This window comes from Chiloscyllium plagiosum, unplaced genomic scaffold (genome assembly GCF_037043375.1).
Source record: "Chiloscyllium plagiosum isolate Xiang-an unplaced genomic scaffold, Cpla_swu_hap1 HiC_scaffold_10, whole genome shotgun sequence".
Classification (NCBI taxonomy): Eukaryota; Metazoa; Chordata; class Chondrichthyes; order Orectolobiformes; family Hemiscylliidae; genus Chiloscyllium; species Chiloscyllium plagiosum.
The window spans coordinates 72,457,061-72,474,820 of NW_028270148.1; the positions used below are offsets into that span (position 1 = coordinate 72,457,061).

Below are 17,760 nucleotides of genomic sequence, written 5' to 3' on the forward strand. Positions count from 1 at the left end.
CTCAGTGCGGTGCAATCACAAAATTTTGTGACTGTTACCAAATTGACCTTTTTCGTTGTCTGAAAGCTCATTTCGGGTTGGGGAAGACAAATTTGGTTTAATTATTATGTATTTGGAAATCGTTCCGTTTTTTCCCAGTCATGTTCCACACCATTTTCTTTTACCTTGCATGAAGCATAGACAGGTTCCCTGCAGCCAGATGTTTGGCAATGTTGCTTTCTAAAAGCTTATTAAAAAGTTGTTAGTGTACAAACATAATTTAGACTGACTTTCCTTCAATTATTTCAGCTCTTTTATCAGGAAGGTTATTTAATGCCTCCACACAGTCAACAGCTATGGAATTGTGGAAAGTTATAGGTGTTTTTGTGGTGGCCATTCTATTTAAATGATATTAGTTCAAGTAGTGTCATTATTTATATATACTTATACAAGTGTTACAGGAGAGAAGTGGTTATTTGTAGTGATGATTCATTGATTTTCAATGCAAATGATTTCTTTATCATGTCCATTTATCTCTAGCTCCAGCAGTTGGTGCAAAGTCTTCAGATGCAGCAGCAAAAACCTCAGCCTTCTCTGCTTCAGGCTCTTGATGCTGGGCTTGTAGTTCAACTGCAGGCGCTTACAGCCCAGCTTACAGCAGCTGCAACTGCTAATACACTCAATCCACTGGAGCAGCGACTCAATTTTAATAAGGTATTGTGATGGAAACAATTACGTTAGAGAGATAACATAACAAAGCATGAGGCAGTATGATTCTGATCATTGGGTGTGGTACCAAAAATGTTCTACATTCACTCCTCAGTAAATGAATAAAATATAAAGTGTTGTGATATTTAACTAAGCTTTAATACTTTTGTTTTCAATATACATTAATTGACTACTATTGATATTTCAAAATGCATAGCATTTTTAAAATATAGTCCTCTATTTTCACAATTTTCCATTAATCATTAACACTAAGTGACAAATGGTTTTGCAGGTTGACAGTAATATTCTTTTGGTTTGAGCATACCACTGTTCGCACGCACTGCTTTCCATTGTTCATTTCCAGATAGTCAATCTTTTTTACCTTTGGCATCAAGGTAATGATTTTGCTCCAAGTTTTCCATTTTCTGATAGCCATACCCTTAATTGGCCTTGACGTGGCAGACTAAAGTGGGCTAGAAATAGGATGATTCTAAAGTGAGAGGTTAAAATGCGGGCTTCTGTTTCTAAAAAGCAAATACCCAGTTTTTGCAATAGAGTCAGCAGCAAAGGTTGAGTATATTGAAAAGGTTTTACAATCTATGGAAATTTAAATCCTTTTGATCAATATAAGCACCCTCTCACCCTGCCTCCCCTCATCATTATCTATTTTTATGAACAGAATTAAAAAGCCATATTATTACAGAATGAAGTTGAAAAAAAGACTTTTTCCATTGGAGCAGAACCTATTAGATTTAATAGCTTTTAAAATTCTGAGAGAAGACATTAAATTGAATAGGGAAAGCCCATTTCCTCTGGTTGGAGATTAGATACTTATTTTAAATTTGCATTTGTGCCGTTGTGTACATAATCATTCAATTCCAAGTCTTTATTCATTTCACTAGCCTATGTCCTAATGCAAGAGCAGACAGATATGTGACACAACTATGCAAATCCCTAAAACTATTGATGCTGGTTGATAAAGACATCACAAATCACAGGCTATGCTTGCCAGGAAATGGAAATCTTGGAGCAAAAAACACTACCGAGATGCTAAAGGCAGAAAGGGTTTAATTTCTGGAAGGAAAGAATTGAAAAGTAGAGCTATTATATCAAGTTAGAAATATGGTTGGACCACACTTGAAGTGAATGGTGTTGACAGCATATTATGCAAAGGCCACATACAACAGTTAGCACTATTTCTTTCCTTTTTCACAAATTTGCCCCACAATGAAGAACTTGTCTAGGTAGGTGATTGGTGATAGTCAATTTAATAGAGATTGATCCAACACTTGAATGGAGAGAACTGTTCATAATATTAACTAACGAGCTGACTCTGACGTTGTCAACAGTTTACTGGGAATAAGGTTTAGTGAGGAGGGTGTGTGTCTCGTGGCCAACATAAGTTCAAACAGGATATAAAGTGATAAACTAGTGAAATGTGAGAGTTTAGATTTGGGGGAGGATCTTTTAGAGGAGGTTTGACCCAGTGACATGGTTGAGGCAAATGATTGGATCATCTTGATTTCAGTGATAAAGAAGTCTTTGAACATCTCTCGCTTTGCGTTAGAGGTAAGGATAGGAGACCGGTATAAGAAGAGATTTTCAAGACTGGAAAGGTGCTTAAGAAAGACATTTGCAGCAATGAAAAGAAACTGGGGTCACCTTTGTATTCCAGGATGGTTCTGAAATATTGAACAAATTTCATAGCTAAGCTGTAGATAATTGTGCTTTGTGTAACCTAGCTAGATGTGGTGGCTGGCTAAACCTGTTACGCACCCTATCCTGTTTTCCATGAATTTGCAGTTTGTGGAGTTAAGGTCATATCAGGTGAAATGCCTAGGATGAAAGAGACAAGTAATTTTATGAGGGACTATGGCATCACAGATAGATATGAGGATATAGTTTGGTAAATCAGTAGTTGCTGAAATGTTCTGGTGGACTAATTGCGAGGTCTCGTGTTGATGTTTTGAATGAAGTTACAGGTGAACTGGGAAATTAATTTGGATGTTTAGTATTTTAAAGAAAGAACTTCCTCAATGTACTCTTCACCTATAAAATTATCTCCTGATTTAAATTATATGACCAATCAAAAGAGACATGGAAGAAATAGCCACCTACCTGTTTTCCTGTGATGCCACACTTCAACCCTGACATGTAGAAACAAGTAGAAGGGGCACTCTGCCATCAGTTTTTATCTCCCCCTGCTCTTTTTTTGCAGTTTGCTCTTCCAATCCACTTGTCAGTGATGCTGCCTTGCTGCAAGATGATGGGGTGGTCATAAATATGGATTAGTGAGTTTACTGGAATTGAGTGATTTAGAGAAGATAAGACGACTGTTAACTCAAAAAGAGTATGATAAGTTTAGATTGAGGTTAAAATGGTTAATTATGGCAGGTTGGTGTATAGAAACTGAGGGGAAAGACACAAAGATGTCTTGGTGAGAGAATTTAGATCATGTATAGAAGGGCGGTAGAGAATGAACTAAGATGAGTGGAGCAAGTTGAGGTGCTCAGAGGAGAGTGAAGTGTTGAGCGGTCTGGTGGTCAGGCCAAGATGAGATTTGCTGATTAGTGTCTAGGAACTGAAAAATCCCAGGTCATAAAGACCAGCATCCCAGAGAACCTAAGGAAGTGGTTCTAAAAATAATGGATGCGATGGTGATAACCTTTCAAGAGTCCGTTGACTCTAGAACATTTCCTATGGTTGGGAGGGTAGCTAATGTAGCCACACTAAATAAAAAGAAGGTAAAGAGAAACTGGGAATTATAGACTGGTTAGCCTAATATGGGTAGGAGGGAAAATGTTAGAGTCCATTGTAAAAGATTGAATGGTGGAGCGTTTGGAAAACAGTAACAGGATTGGCCGGAGTCAGCATAGATTTATGAAAGCAAAATCATGCTTGACAAATTTATTGGAATTTTTCAGTGCTGTAGCTAGTAGCATTGATAAGGAGGACCCAGTGGCTGCAGTTTATTAGGGCTTTCAGAAGGTCCCACATAAAGCGATTAGCATGTAAAACTAAAGAACATAAGATTGGGGGAAGAGTGCTGACATGGATAGAAAAGTATTTGGCAGACTAGAATAGATTAGAGTAGGAATAAATTGGTAATTTTCCAAGTGGCAGCCAATGACTAGTGGGGTACTGCAGAGATCAGTGCCTGGACCCCAGCTATTCACATTATAGATGAGGGAACTAAATGTAATATCTACAAGTTTGGAGATGACACAAAGCTGGTTAGGCAGGTGAAATGTAGATAACACAGCGATGCTTCTGTGTGAAATGAACAAGTTGAATGTGTGGGCAAATGCATGGCAGCTGAAGATAAATGTGAGGATTTCCACTTTGGTAGCAAAATTAGGAATGCAGATTATTATCTGAATGGCAGTAGATTGGGAAAGGGCTAGGTGCATCAAGACCTTGATATCCTTGTACATCAGTTGCTCAAAGTAAGCATGCAAATGCAGCAGACAGTGAAAAAGCTAAATGATACATAGACCTTCATAACAAGTACAGGAGCAGGGATATCTTGCTGTAACTTTACAGGGCATTGATGAAACCACACTTGGAGTACTGTGTGCAGTTTTGGTCTTCCTATCTCAAGCTATGGAGGAAATGCAACAAAGGTTTACTAGACTGATTCCTGGGATGATGGGACTGCTATACAAAGAGAGCTTGGATTAGTTAAGACTATATTCACTGAATAGCCTACTCCTGTTCCTACTTTGTGTTTCTACTTGTCATGTTGCCACACGACAGTCTTTAATGCAGAAGTGGAAGAATATCTTGCCAGATGGGGAGACTTAATTAAAAGAAAATTTATTATTGCCACTCAGCCAGGTGTCTGTATGGGTACGATGCCAACTCATTAATCCATAACCAGTTAATGGATGGTAAGGGCCTAGTTCACAAAAAAAAGGCCATTCTGATTGAGACACTAAGAGGAGTTATAAAAGCTGAGTTCATGGCCCCTACAGTGGGAAGAGTGAGATGTACAGGAAGGACTGACCCTCAACTGGCACACTGGGTGGGAAGATGGACCAGAGAGCATGTTGGAGCAATTAGGATTTGTGCTTTTAATGAGTAAGTGCCAAGTGCATCACTGAGCCTGTTCTGTGTTTTAATCTTAGAAATAAACCCATAGCAAAATCCTTTAACATGAAACAAGGTGTGGTTTGTTAATAAAACATTCATAGCAACAGCTTCTGTGCTTCATTCTGTCTGTCTCTCTCGCACTCATACTCACCTGTACGCGCGCACACAAAAGAACAAAGTTGAGAGAGAAGGAAAAAGGGAAGGGAAGCTGTTGAAATTTTGAGTGCCTAAAACAAAAGTCGAAGATCTTGATATTAGTGTTTGTGACTTGAGTCCAGAAAGTCCAGTCTGTCATCTGGCTGATCTTGCAGCAATTCTTTTCCTTAGCTGTGTCACCTTCATTTGCAACCCTTGAGAGGAAGTGGTCCCTTAATAGTACAGATGAATGGAATCCATCTTGTGTTTCCACAGTGCAAGCACAAATGCTTGGAGCATTCAGTTTAGCTAGAAATCCGTGAACTGAAATCTTTAGTATTTAGCCAAACTCTCTAAAAGTTTGTTTAGCCTTTATAGTTTGTTAGTGAACAGGGATGGGGTAAGTTCTTTGAGGGAAAAACTATATCTTCAAGACTGAACATTTTCCGAACAAGCAATGTTGCTTAATTTTCTTTATCATATAGTCTCCAACGTATGATTTGGGGATGAAGCAGGAAAGTGGAATTGAGAGTTGTCAGAATAGACATGATCGCTTTGAATGGCAAAGTACACTGGATGGACCAAATAGCCCAGTTTTGCTCCTATGCCTTGTCTTTGTTGGAATCAGGCTGTTATTGTCAACAAACTGTAGGCAGACATTGCCACAATAAATTAATTTTTGTTTTTAAAGAAGTGTCTGATTCTAAAATAAGTAGCCATTACAAATAAAACAAGACCCATGCTGAGGTAAGGCTAAGTTGTGAAATGCTGAATTGAGTTGTATGTTTTGTTCCAGAAACTCCTTGACAGATTTGAGTATGAAGAAGAACAGGATCATTCAGAGGAAACCAAGAAAGAAACATCTGCATCCCAGCTGTAAGAAATTGTCTTATTTGTAATCTTCTTCCCTATGTTATAACTGAATGCATATCTTGTTCCTAAAATCCTTTGAACAATTACATTTCAATTGCAGTATCATAGAGTCAATATGGCACAAAATGAGGCCAATGACCATTGAGTCTATGCCTGGTTTGTCGGGTAATCCACATAGTTTCCTTCCTGCATTTCATCCACAGTCCTATAAACTTATTTCTCTCTAGTTCACTTCCAGTTTCCTTTTGAAATCATTCACTGGTTCCTCTTCAACAGCAATTTGCAGATCATTACCACTTCCTGGGTTTAAAAAGATATCATCCTTACAACTGCTCATAATGTTTTGTCCAAAGCCTTAATATAGTGTCCCTTAGTCCTTATGCCATTAGTGAATGGGAATTGATTTTGTCTACTTTACGTAAGCCTATAATAAATTTGCAAACTCCTATCAATACTGCCCTCAATTTCCTTTGATCCAAGGAGAACTGCTTCACTTTATCATTACTGTTGTTAGGCCTGGAACCACCCTGATAAATTTTCTCTGCACACTGTCAAGGACTCTTTATTCATCTTTATGTGGGGTCACCAGAACTAGATACAGTACTCTTATTGGAGAATGTTTAGCATAGCTTCCTGTCTTTTGCATTCAATACCCACATTTCAGATGCCCACGATCCCACAAGTTATGCTAACTCATCATTCGCTTTGTCCTGTCACCTTCAAAGATTTATGCTTATCAACATCCATATTCCTTTGTCACTCTTTACAATTATGGTATTTAGTTAATATTACAGTTCTATTAATTCTTCCAAAATTTCTCTATTAAATTCCATTTGCCCTTGTGTGCCTGTTCTGGAAACCCATCTGTATTCCGTTGTAGTTGTATAGTTATATATATGAACAACATTGTACGGTGTCTTTCAGTCTGAAAAATCTGCCTTTTACCATGGCTGCTTTTCTGTCCTTCTACCTTGCCCAAGTTGACGCTTGCTGTCCCCTTCTATGAGCTGTGTTGTTGACTAGTCCTTTTTGTAGTAAATAGAAATATGCTGATGAAAAGATTTAATTTCAGTGCTTTGTTCCTGACTTACAAAGTACAATAAGTGGAAAAGTATAATATTTTGAACAAGAGGCATTGGAGCCAAGTGCTTGTTTGTTGTGTTTCCCATCAACTACGTGCCATGGGTTTTTCTGAGTATCATTTTTGGTAACCTCATTTCTCAGTACATCATGATTTTCAGGGATGTTTTGCTGGCTATAAGCAAGAGAAGGCATGACAATGTCTTGCACCCCTACTATGGTAGTAAACTTTAATTTGGATGCTTTGCATTTCTGCCCCTTGCAGTCCACATTCATCAGTTCTATTTTTTATAAGAATGAGTGTTGTGAGATTGGAAATTGTTTGGAAAATTGGATATTGGGTTGTTAGAAATGATACAGTTTTGATGTGTTGGTGTTAATTTTCCAAAACTTATTAGATTTGGGGAAGATTCCTTGAGGAAAAAAGTTTGCAACCAGACAATAAACGATGTTCCACACAACTTTAAATGGGGAGGCTGCTTTGTCTGATATATGGTGAAACTACCAATTCCTGGGAGGTTATTGTTAACAGTACAAGATAAGTTTTGAATTGATTCTTCTGTATAAAGATTTTGTGCTCAGTTAGCTTGTGTTCCTGAAACGTAAAAGAATTGTGTGAGAACTTGAAATATATTTGCTACTTGCTAATTGAACAGGAACTGTCAAGAATAATAAATATAAGCAAATTTTGAGGGGTTGATATAATATCTGTATGTATTGATATGGGAGGGATAATTTTATGAAACTATTGCCATAATTCTTGTCTTCTATCGATTGTTTGAAAAGCCCATCTGGTTCACTAATCTCTATTGTAAAGGATTTCTGCCGTCCTTCTGGTTTAACTGTGACTACAGACTTATAGCAATGTGGTTGTCTCTTAACTGCCCTCTGAGCGTTAGGGATGGGCAATAAATCCTGGCCAAACCAGTGACGCCCACATCTGTGGAGTGAAATTTAAAAACTTGCCCCCTCTCCTGAATCACTACCTTGAAGGACTTAGTGTTGGCTGCATCACATTTCATTGGTCCTTTGACCAAAGTGGTATTCAGCTTCCCAAAAGATGACTGGCACATTCCTAGGCGCACTTTTTTGGCGTGGAACTGTCAGTGGAGCAACTGTTGCACTGGACTTTGGTCGAAATCTGAGGTAAAGCCCATATATTCCCAAAAATCTTGTTATTTCCTCTTGAACTTTAGGGTCAGGAAACTCCACCATTGCTTGTATTTTTGTTGTTCTTGCCCTATTATATGTTCTAGTCTATTTATTGTCACCTTTGCAAATTTAGTTCTGACGAGGTTTGCCTCTAAATCAACTGTTTGTAATTTCCAAACCAAAGCTTCCAGTTCTTCCAAGTAGTGCCCCAGCATCAATGTAATTCACAATTAGGAACAATGGCTACTTGGTTCATCAATCTCTGGAAAGTTGCTGGACACAATTTTTTGCCTGAATGGAATCACTTGGGATTGGAGCTGATGGTCTAGTGCAACTGAAACACATCTCTTTAGTGTCATTGAGTCACACAGTATGAAAACAGGCCCATCAGTCCAACTCGTCCATATCGACAAATTTTCCCAAACTAAACTGGATCCAGTTTATTCATATACATTTCCAAATGTCTTTTGAGTGTTAATACTGTAACTGCCGTGCCATTTTCTCTTGCCATTCATTCCATATACTCACCACCCTCTGTGGAAAAAGCTGCTGCTTTCAAATCTTTCCCCTCTTAACTTAAACTAATGCCCTTTTGTTTGAAACTCTCCTACCTAAGGGAAAATATCTTTGCCATTCATTTTATCAATGCCCCTCATGATTTTATAAACCTCCATATGATCACCCCTCAACTTACTATGCTCCTGGAACAAACGTCCCAGCCTATCCAGTCTCTCTTTATAACTCAAACCCTCCAGTACTGGTAATAATTTTGTAAATCTTTTCTGTACCCTTTCCAATTTAATAATATTCTCCCTATTGAAGTGCAACTAGAACTGCATACACCATTCTAAAAGAAGCATCACCAATGTTGTATGCAGCTGCAACATGATGTCCTAACTCCTATATTCTGACCAATGAAGGCAAATGCCCTCCTCACCACTCTGTCTACCTATGATGCCACATCCAAGGAACTATGTACCGAGGTCTCTCTGTTCAACAACACTTCGGTGAGGCCCTACTATTAACTGTGTAAGTCCTGTCCTGGTTTGTCTTACCAAAATATAGCACCTCATATTACCTAAGTTAACTTCCATCTCCCACTCTACAGCCCAGTAGCCTGGCTGCTCAAGATACAGTTGTGCTCTTAGATAACCACCTTCACTGTACCACCAATTTTGGTGTCATCCACAAACTTAGTAACCATGCTTCATACAGTCTCATCCAAGTTTTTTGTGTAAATGGCAAACAAAGTGGACCCAGCACCGATCCCTGCAGAGCACTTCTGGTCACAGGTCTCAAGTCTGAAAACCAACCCTCTACCACCACCTTAAAGCTTCTACCTTGAAGCCAATTTTGTATCCAATTGGCAAGTTCACCTTGGATCCCATGTGTTCTCACCTTACTATTCAGTCTACCATACAGAATCTTGTCAAAGGTCTTTCTAACATCAGTGTAGACAATTTGTACTGCACTACCCTTTTTTATCTTATTGGTCACATCCTCAGAAATTCAATAAAGTTTGAGAGACACAATTTCTCACACACAAAGTGGTGTTCGCTATCTCTAATCATTCCTCTCCAAATGCATGTAAAACCTATCTCGCAGAATCCCCTCCAACAATTTACTGCCCACTGATGTCAGAATCACCAGTCTGTAGTTCCCTAAGCTTTTCTTGCAACCTTCTTTGAATAAGGGCATAACATTAGCCAACGTCTAGTCTTCCCACACTTCACCCATAACTGTAGATGCAAATATTCCAGCTCGGCGAACAGAACCACAACAACGAGCACCCGAGCTACAAATCTTCACCCAAACTTTGAGCAAATGTCTCTGCCAGGGTTCTGCAAGTTTGTCTCTCTCTTCCCACAATGCCCTTGGATACGCCTCTGATCCCAGGGATTTACCTAACTTTATATTTTTTAAGACCTCTGGCACCACCTCTTCAGTAATAGGACTGGGTGTTAAAGGAACTTGCCGATTATATTTTTTGCAAATCTATTTCAGTAAGAAATCTGACGATGCCAACTTAATCCTTACAGTTTTCTAAGCGATGAACTGATAAGAGTGTGATTTTGTTGCTGTATTTTACAATTCAGGACTTAGTGTCAGTAACTAAGCCTCATGATTCAACTATCAAGGAAACTCCAGCAGCTTTGACTAGATTAATTTGGCTGTTTTCCCACATGGAGAAATGATGGCCTAGTAGTATTATCACTAGACTATTAATCTAGAAACTCAGCTAATGTTCATAGAATCATAAATACCTACAGTGTGGAAACAGGCCCTTCAGCCCAACAAGTCCACATTGATCCTCGAAAGAATACCCCACCCAGACCCATTTCCCCATCTCTATTACTCTCCATTTACCCATGACTAATGCACCTAACCTACACATCCATGGACACTACGGCCAATTTAGCACGGCTAATTGATCTAACCTGCACGTCTTTGAAGAAACTGGAGCTCCCAAAGGAAACCCATGCAGACACAGGGCGAATGTGCAAATTCTACACTGACCCTGGTTTGAATCCCACTATGGCAGATGGTGAAATTTGAATTCAATATAAAAAAAATTGGAATTTAGAATCTCATGAGCATGAAACCCTTGTGGGGGAAGTGTCTATCTGGTTCACTAATATCCTTCAGGGAGTGCAGAAGATAAGGCTGAAGCATTTGTAGCAGCCTGTAGCCAGAAGAGCTGAACAGATGATCTATCTCTGCCTCCTTCAGTGGTTGCCAGTGTCACAGATGCCAGACGCTTTAGGATGAAAGATCTCCATTCGAAACATCAACTTCTCCACCTCCTGATGCTGCCTGGCTTTCTGTGTGCTTCCAACCTTCTGTTTGTCTACTTTGGATTCCAGCATCTAGTTTTTTTTTAATCTCTATGTAAGGATAGAGATAGGTAAAGTGAATAGGCAAAGATCTAGCAAATGGTGTACAATGTGGCGAAGTGTGAAATTGTCCATTTTGGCAGAAAAAATAAAACCGAAATATATTACCTAAATAGTGAGAGGATATAGAGCTCTTAGTTACAGAGAGCTCCTCTGCATAGATAGCAGAATGTTCATGTGTGGGTACAGCAAGTAATCAGGTAGAATGTTGTTTTATTGTGAGGGGAGCTGAACGCTGAAGTAGGGATGTTACCTGGAGTACTGTGTACAGTGCTGGTCATGTGCATGTGGATGGATATTGATGCATTGGAAAGATGTCAGCGAAGATTTACTAGTCTAATACCTTATGAAGAAAGGCTTAGCTTGTATCTTGTATAGTTTAGAAATTCAGAGGTGACTTAATTTGAAGCACTGTAAGATCCAGAGTAGACTTGATCAAATGCTGCTAAAAGGAGGTTTTCTCTCAAGTGAGAATCTAGAACTTGGGATCATATCTTAAAAATAAGAGTCACCCATTCAGGATAGATATGAGGAAACATATCTCTGTACCCGATGTGGCCTCCTCTATATTGGGGAGACAGGCCGCCTACTTGCGGAGCGTTTCAGAGAACACCTCTGGGACACCCGGACCAACCAACCAACCCACCCTGTAGCTCAACATTTCAATTCCCCTTCCCACTCCACCAAGGATATGCAGGTCTTTGGACTCCTCCATCGTCAGACCACAGCGAAACGACGGTTGGAGGAAGAACGCCTCATCTTCCGGCTAGGAACCCTCCAACCACAAGGAATGAACTCGGATTTCGCCAGTTTCCTCATTTCCCCTCCCCCCAGCCTGTCTCAGTCAAATCCATCAAATTCAGCACCGCCTCCCTAACCTGCAATCTTCTTCCCGACCTCTCCGCCCCCACCCCAATCTGTCCTATCACCCTCACCATGACCTTTTTCCACCTATCACATTTCCAACGCCCCTCCCCCAAGTCCCTCCTCCCTATCTTTTATCTTAGCCTACTGGACAAACTTTCCTCATTCCTGAAGAAGGGCTAATGCCCGAAACGTCGATTCTCCTGTTCCCTAGATGCTGCCTGACCTGCTGCGCTTCTCCAGCAACACATTTCCATCTCTGATCTCCAGCATCTGCAGACCTCATTTTCTCTTCTATGAGGAAACATAAAAACAAGCAGCAAGAGCTTCTGCAGGTATAGAAAAAAGGAGAGTAGCTAATGTAACTGGGACCCTTGGAGGGTACAACTAGGGAATTGATTGTGGGGAGCAAGGAAATGGCAGACAATTTAAGCTAATATATTTCATCAGTCTTCACGATGGAGGACACTATAAGCATCTCAAAGATAATAGATAAGCAAACTGCTAATGGGAGGAAAGATCTTGTAACAGTCTCTACCAGTATTTGACAAACTAATGAGACTCGAGGCAGACAAATCACCAGGAACTGATGACCTGCAATCATGGGATTTGAAAGGAGTGATTTTAGAGATTATGGAGGCATTGGTCAAAATATTTCAGGCCCCACTGATTGAAAAACTGCAAATAGGACGTCCATGTACACGAAAGGAGAGAAACAAAGCAGGAAACCATTGACCAATTAGCTGAACATATGTCGTTCGGAAAACGTCCTGTGTTTTGTAGTTTCCTTTGAAAACTACAAAAACGTATAGTACTTTGTGACAGCGTCTTATAGAATTACCATTGTTCATACATGTATGGTAAATGATTATCTCTTTGACTTACAGACCTCTTGTAACTGAGACCATGAACACATCACTTTTTCAGCAGCTGGCTGAGCAATTCCAGCAGCAAAACTTCGAGCAACTTCGGCAACAGATATTGGAGCAACAGCAGACACAGCAGGTACAAGAAGAAGTATGAGTGATTACTGTGAATATAATTTAAACAAACTAAGTTCACATCCAAATCTGAGAGGAGGTATCATACTTTTAAAGTGATGTCAGTGCAACTTTTGCATCTGTTAATACGTCTTGAAGCAAGTTATATTTGTACCTTTATAGGGCCTACATTTTTTATGTTTATTTGAATCTCAATTAAAAACAAAGTATATTTATCAAAATGTGTCTTTATAACAATGATTACACATTATAAATTTATGGCACATTGTACATTACAATCAAATCAGACACTCTGCAAATCATCATTTATGCTTTACTGTCTCTAATGTGTGAAGCATAATTATATTTCATTTGTACCGCCAGTCCAAGTATAGTCTTTGAAAGTTTTTGCCATGTGTTTCGTACTTATGGAGATTACCATTGAGGCAAATTTCAACAATTTAACCATAGAGGTTGCAACCATTAGCATTCAATGTTAGAATTTAGCAGAATAAATGTACAGAATATGAATATATGGTATATTGGATGCCGAGAGCTCAAACACTAGAAACCCTAATGGTCGTTATAAAAAGGTGGGGGGTTTCGCTTAAAACAAAGAAAGAGCATGAAAAACACTGACACGTAAAATAAAGAAAACACTTTTTAAAAGTATTTTCAGTAGCACGGAAAGAGTGTACCCCATTAGGAACCAAAGTGGAAAACTGCTTGTGGAACTAGAAGATAGACAAGGTTTTAAGTAAGTACTTTGCATCTGTATTCACTATAGAAAAGAATGAAGTAAGTGTAGAAGTCTTAATGATACTTAATTATACTTGAATAAATTACATTTGAGAGGGCTCAAATTAGTGGACTCAGAATTGGATAAATCCCTAGGGCTAGATAAGATATGTCCCAGGCTCTTGTGGGAGGCAAAGGAGAAGATGGCAGAGGCTTTGATAATTTTAATTCCTATCTGGACACAGTTGCCGAACAACTGGAGAACAGCTAGTGTGGTTGTACAATACAAGAAAAAAAGCAGGGCTGAACCAGGAACTAATGGCTATTGAGTGATGGAGAGACTCATAGAAAAAGTTTGAGGTGCAAAATTAATCGCCACCTGGAGTGGAACGGATTAATCAAAGTTAGTAAGCGTGGCTTTGTCGGGGAGATTATGTCTGACTGGTTTGATTGACTTTTGCGGAGGTATAAGGTGAGAGTAGTGTAGTGGATGTAGTCTACATAGACTTTATAATGTGGGGGTGGCAAAGGTCAGCAGACACATGAAAGCAGGTTATAGTCCAACCAGTTTATTTGAAATCGCAAACTTCTCACTGAAAAAGGAGCCGCGCTCCAAAAGCTTGTGATTTCACATAAACCTGTTAAATTATAACCTGGTGTCATGTGACCTCTGACTTTACATAGACTTCAATAACGTTTTTGACAGGGTCTCGCATGGGAAACTAGGTAAGAAGATAAGGGCTCATGGGATCCGAGGCAATTTGACATACTGGATCCAAAATTTGCTGAGTAGCAGGAGATGTGTGTGATGGTCAAAGATGGTTTTTGGGACTGTTTCCAGTGGCATACTGCAGGGTACAGTGCTGGGTCACTTTCTGTTTGTAGTGTACTTGAATGACCTAGACATTAATATAGAAGATTGGATCAGTAAGTTGATCAGTAAAACTGGTGGTGTGATAAATAGCAAGGAGGGAGGACTTAAGACTACAGGATGATAAATAATGGGCTGGTCAGATGAACAGAACAATGGTAAATTGTATTTAATCCAGAAATATAGGAGGTACTTCGGGAGGAATAATAAAACCATGGAATATATAATGAATGGTAGTGCCTTAGGACATGCAGAACCTTGAAGGCAGCAGGTCAGGTAGATCAAGTAAAACCGGCATATGGGGCACTTAGCTTTATTAGTCGACCCATTGAATAGAGCAGGAAGGTTAGATCCCTGCTGGAATACTGACTGCAGTTCTGGTCACTACAGAAGGAATGTGATTGCACTGGAGAATGTGTGAAGGAGGTGCACCAGATGCTTGAGGTTGGAAGGTTTCATCTGTGAAGAGAGACTAAGTAAGCTCGGGTTTCTAAGGGGCACAGAAAGGGGCAAAGCCTTTTCCCCTTATGACAGCAAACACTAAGCGGCAACTGTAGATGTATGGATAGGAGGCTTAGAGGGGATCTAAGGGAAATTTTTTTTCATTTAGAGGATGGAGGTTATATGGAACTCACTGCCTCAGGCATAAATCATCACCACAATTTGGGACTATTTAGATAAATACTTGGTAGTGCTACAGCATTGCAAGGTTTTGGGCCCCCAAGCTCTCTGAAAACTTTGATTAGAGTAGTTGGTGCTTGTTGACTAGTTTATTTGAATTCTAGTGTTAATGGTTTGTGCTTGTCATAATGTGCATTTCATGACCATCAAATTCATTGTTTTGTAGCTGACAATCTACAACTTGGGAGAAGGACTTTTTATGCATATTTGAGAATCATGGGATGAATTGCAGTCATGCATGTTTGGCTTTAATTGTTTGAAATGCATAACACTAAGTAGTACTCATACTGATGTCATAAAGCTAGTTTCATATGTGTGCAAATTATTATGCTTGGACATTTTTGTTTTGTCCTAGCAAAGAAAATCTATACATGCTGTATTTTGATAACTAAAAGGGCTAATGGGCTTTCCAGAAAAATGCTTAGGGTTCAGATTTGAATTTATGAATTAAATTACTTTGCAGAATGCAACTTTGGACAATCAGGAAGTAAGTTTTGGATCTGAACAGTCAGTGACCCCTTCCCAGAGCAGCACTCATCAGCAACAAGAGCAAGAGATCAGAGTGGAGGATCCACTTGAGCAACAACAACAGGTAGAAAGACAGTTTTATATAATACCATACTGAACGCATTCTAGAAATCAGCTTTGATGTGCATATTAATGAATAAGTATTAGAACGTTTTGCTGAAATCTGAGAGAATAAAACTGTTTTTGTATTTTGTTCCATAACTAAAATTAAATCAGATCTGTCAAAGTGATTAATCTTGGAGCGGTTGCATCATGTGTTTACGAGCTCCTCTCAAATCAAGTGTATAGGAAATATTGAATGTCATTTATCTTGACAAGGGAGAAACAAGAAGTGGAAATTAAATATAACAGCCTTATTACTCCATATATTGTTTTTAAAAATCCATATATACGAGTGAGCTCAGCATTAATTTCATCTTTGTTAAAGTTTACTTTGCAGAAGGAGGCTGTTTGAGCAGTCATCAATATCAGTCCTTAACTAAATAATCAAACTTTCCCTCCCCTTGTTCTTATTCTTCCTCTGCTTCACCTGTTTACGAGTTGTAAACCGCACCTCCCTCCACCAACCCCAAACAGAGTATGCGTAAAGAAGTTGACTTGAAGCAGGGTGTGTCACAGCTTCCTTCTGTACAATGGTTCTGTTTGACATACCATGCCTCCAATTGCAATACCTTCCCTGGTACAATGGAAGTAAGTTCCAGGATCTCAAATAATTTGAAAATTGTTGCCTGAATGCTTTGTGAATATATTCCCAAGTAATAAAATGTTGATATTAAGTAATATTTATTTTTTTCTACTTCTCGCCATTTTGGATGAAGGAAATGATGTAGAGAATGGTCATGTAGATCAATAAGTATTGTATTTTGACAGTATTAGGTGGCATATTTCATTGTTTGTACTATGTGGTGTTAACTACTTGAAGCATGTGGAAACTGATGTAGGAACCCATTCGTAATACTGCATGCCAGAAACTCCATGCACTTGGAATTAGAAAATGCAGTTGTACCTGGCATTCCCTCATTATATTTGGAGCATTCAGTGTTAATTTCTAGAGCAGTCAGTCATCTCATTTGATCTAGAGTCATATGAACTAAATCTGGTTTATACTGTTGTCCGTTGAATTAATTGTTATTTATGTTTTTAATGATGCCATGGGTTATTAAGGATATGGATATTGATGCACCTGATGGTCAGGACCTTATTGAAGAAGACATCTTTCAGCATGAAGAAAAAAAGCCTTTAGTACGTTCAAGATCTCTGACACACTCAAGATCTCGTTCAAGGTGTGATATTTATTTACTCTCATTTGAAGGAGTTCACTTAAAATATTAAATAAATATATTCGACATAGTTTGCACATTATAAGGAATTAAATGTAATATTTGAAAGCTTCACATTTTGTATATTTTTGATTAGATCACCTCGAAAGAAAAGGTCCAGATCCCGCTCAGGGTCTCGCAAGCGCAAACATCGGAAACGCTCTCGCTCAAGATCAAAAGAAAGAAAAAGGAAGTCGTCTCGATCCTATTCCAGTGAAAGACGAGCAAGGGAGCGTGAAAAGGAACGCCAGAAAAAGGGTCTACCACCTATCCGTTCGAAAACACTTAGTGGTATGTAATTTTAAAATGGATTAATTTCCTTCTGTATTTGAATGTAATTGACTGTAGCAAAGTTTTCTTTTGTTTTTATTCAGCATCTTCAGGACCGAAGATGGTTATAATGCAACAGGCTGTACATGTAACAGAGTATTTTGGACAGAGCTGAGAGATTGTGAAACTTGCTATGTTTCTTAACTATGTTCATAATATCCCAACTCCATAACAGAATGAATAGCAACAGTTTACATGTTACAGCAGACAATTAGTTGTGTCAACTAACATTGCTAGTTATCCATGATAAAAGTCCTGCACCTTATCATGAAATTCTTTATGGCAGACATAAAATGAGCAGGATTGCAAAGCTGTAAAGATAATTGTTTCTGTATTGCAGTTTTTTTGAAATTGTACTGTAAATAACAGATCAATAATTAAGGTGTCCTGAAACACAATGTTAAACCATAATATGAGAAGAATTGTGAGGGTTCAAATTGAAAGTTTTTCATGGTGTTAGCTTGCCACCAAGAAGACAATAATTTAAATGTTTTCTTAATCTTGTGTGGCACTTGTATATCAATGTTATTCAATAT

General features: G+C 38.8%; 1 protein-coding gene across 6 annotated transcripts in view; it reads left to right on the forward strand.

Moving 5' to 3' along the window:
- The window catches only part of scaf8 (SR-related CTD-associated factor 8), a 285,626-nt gene that overhangs the window by 98,989 nt on the left and 168,877 nt on the right, over window positions 1–17,760 (forward strand). For 4 of the 6 annotated variants that reach the window (XR_015758468.1, XR_015758469.1, XM_087991451.1 and 1 more), the window contains 6 exons: window positions 520–693; window positions 5,711–5,790; window positions 12,665–12,782; window positions 15,511–15,638; window positions 16,721–16,858; window positions 16,992–17,185. Coding sequence is in view for 4 of the 6 variants with exons in the window: in XM_087991451.1 (XP_087847577.1) it covers window positions 520–693; window positions 5,711–5,790; window positions 12,665–12,782; window positions 15,511–15,638; window positions 16,721–16,858; window positions 16,992–17,185 (832 nt within the window). In the remaining 2 variants the exon portion in view is untranslated. Of the gene's footprint in view, window positions 1–519; window positions 694–5,710; window positions 5,791–12,664; window positions 12,783–15,510; window positions 15,640–16,720; window positions 16,859–16,991; window positions 17,186–17,760 lie in introns of all 6 variants that reach the window. The other 2 variants (XM_087991450.1, XM_043696130.2) reach the window with 2 other exon arrangements.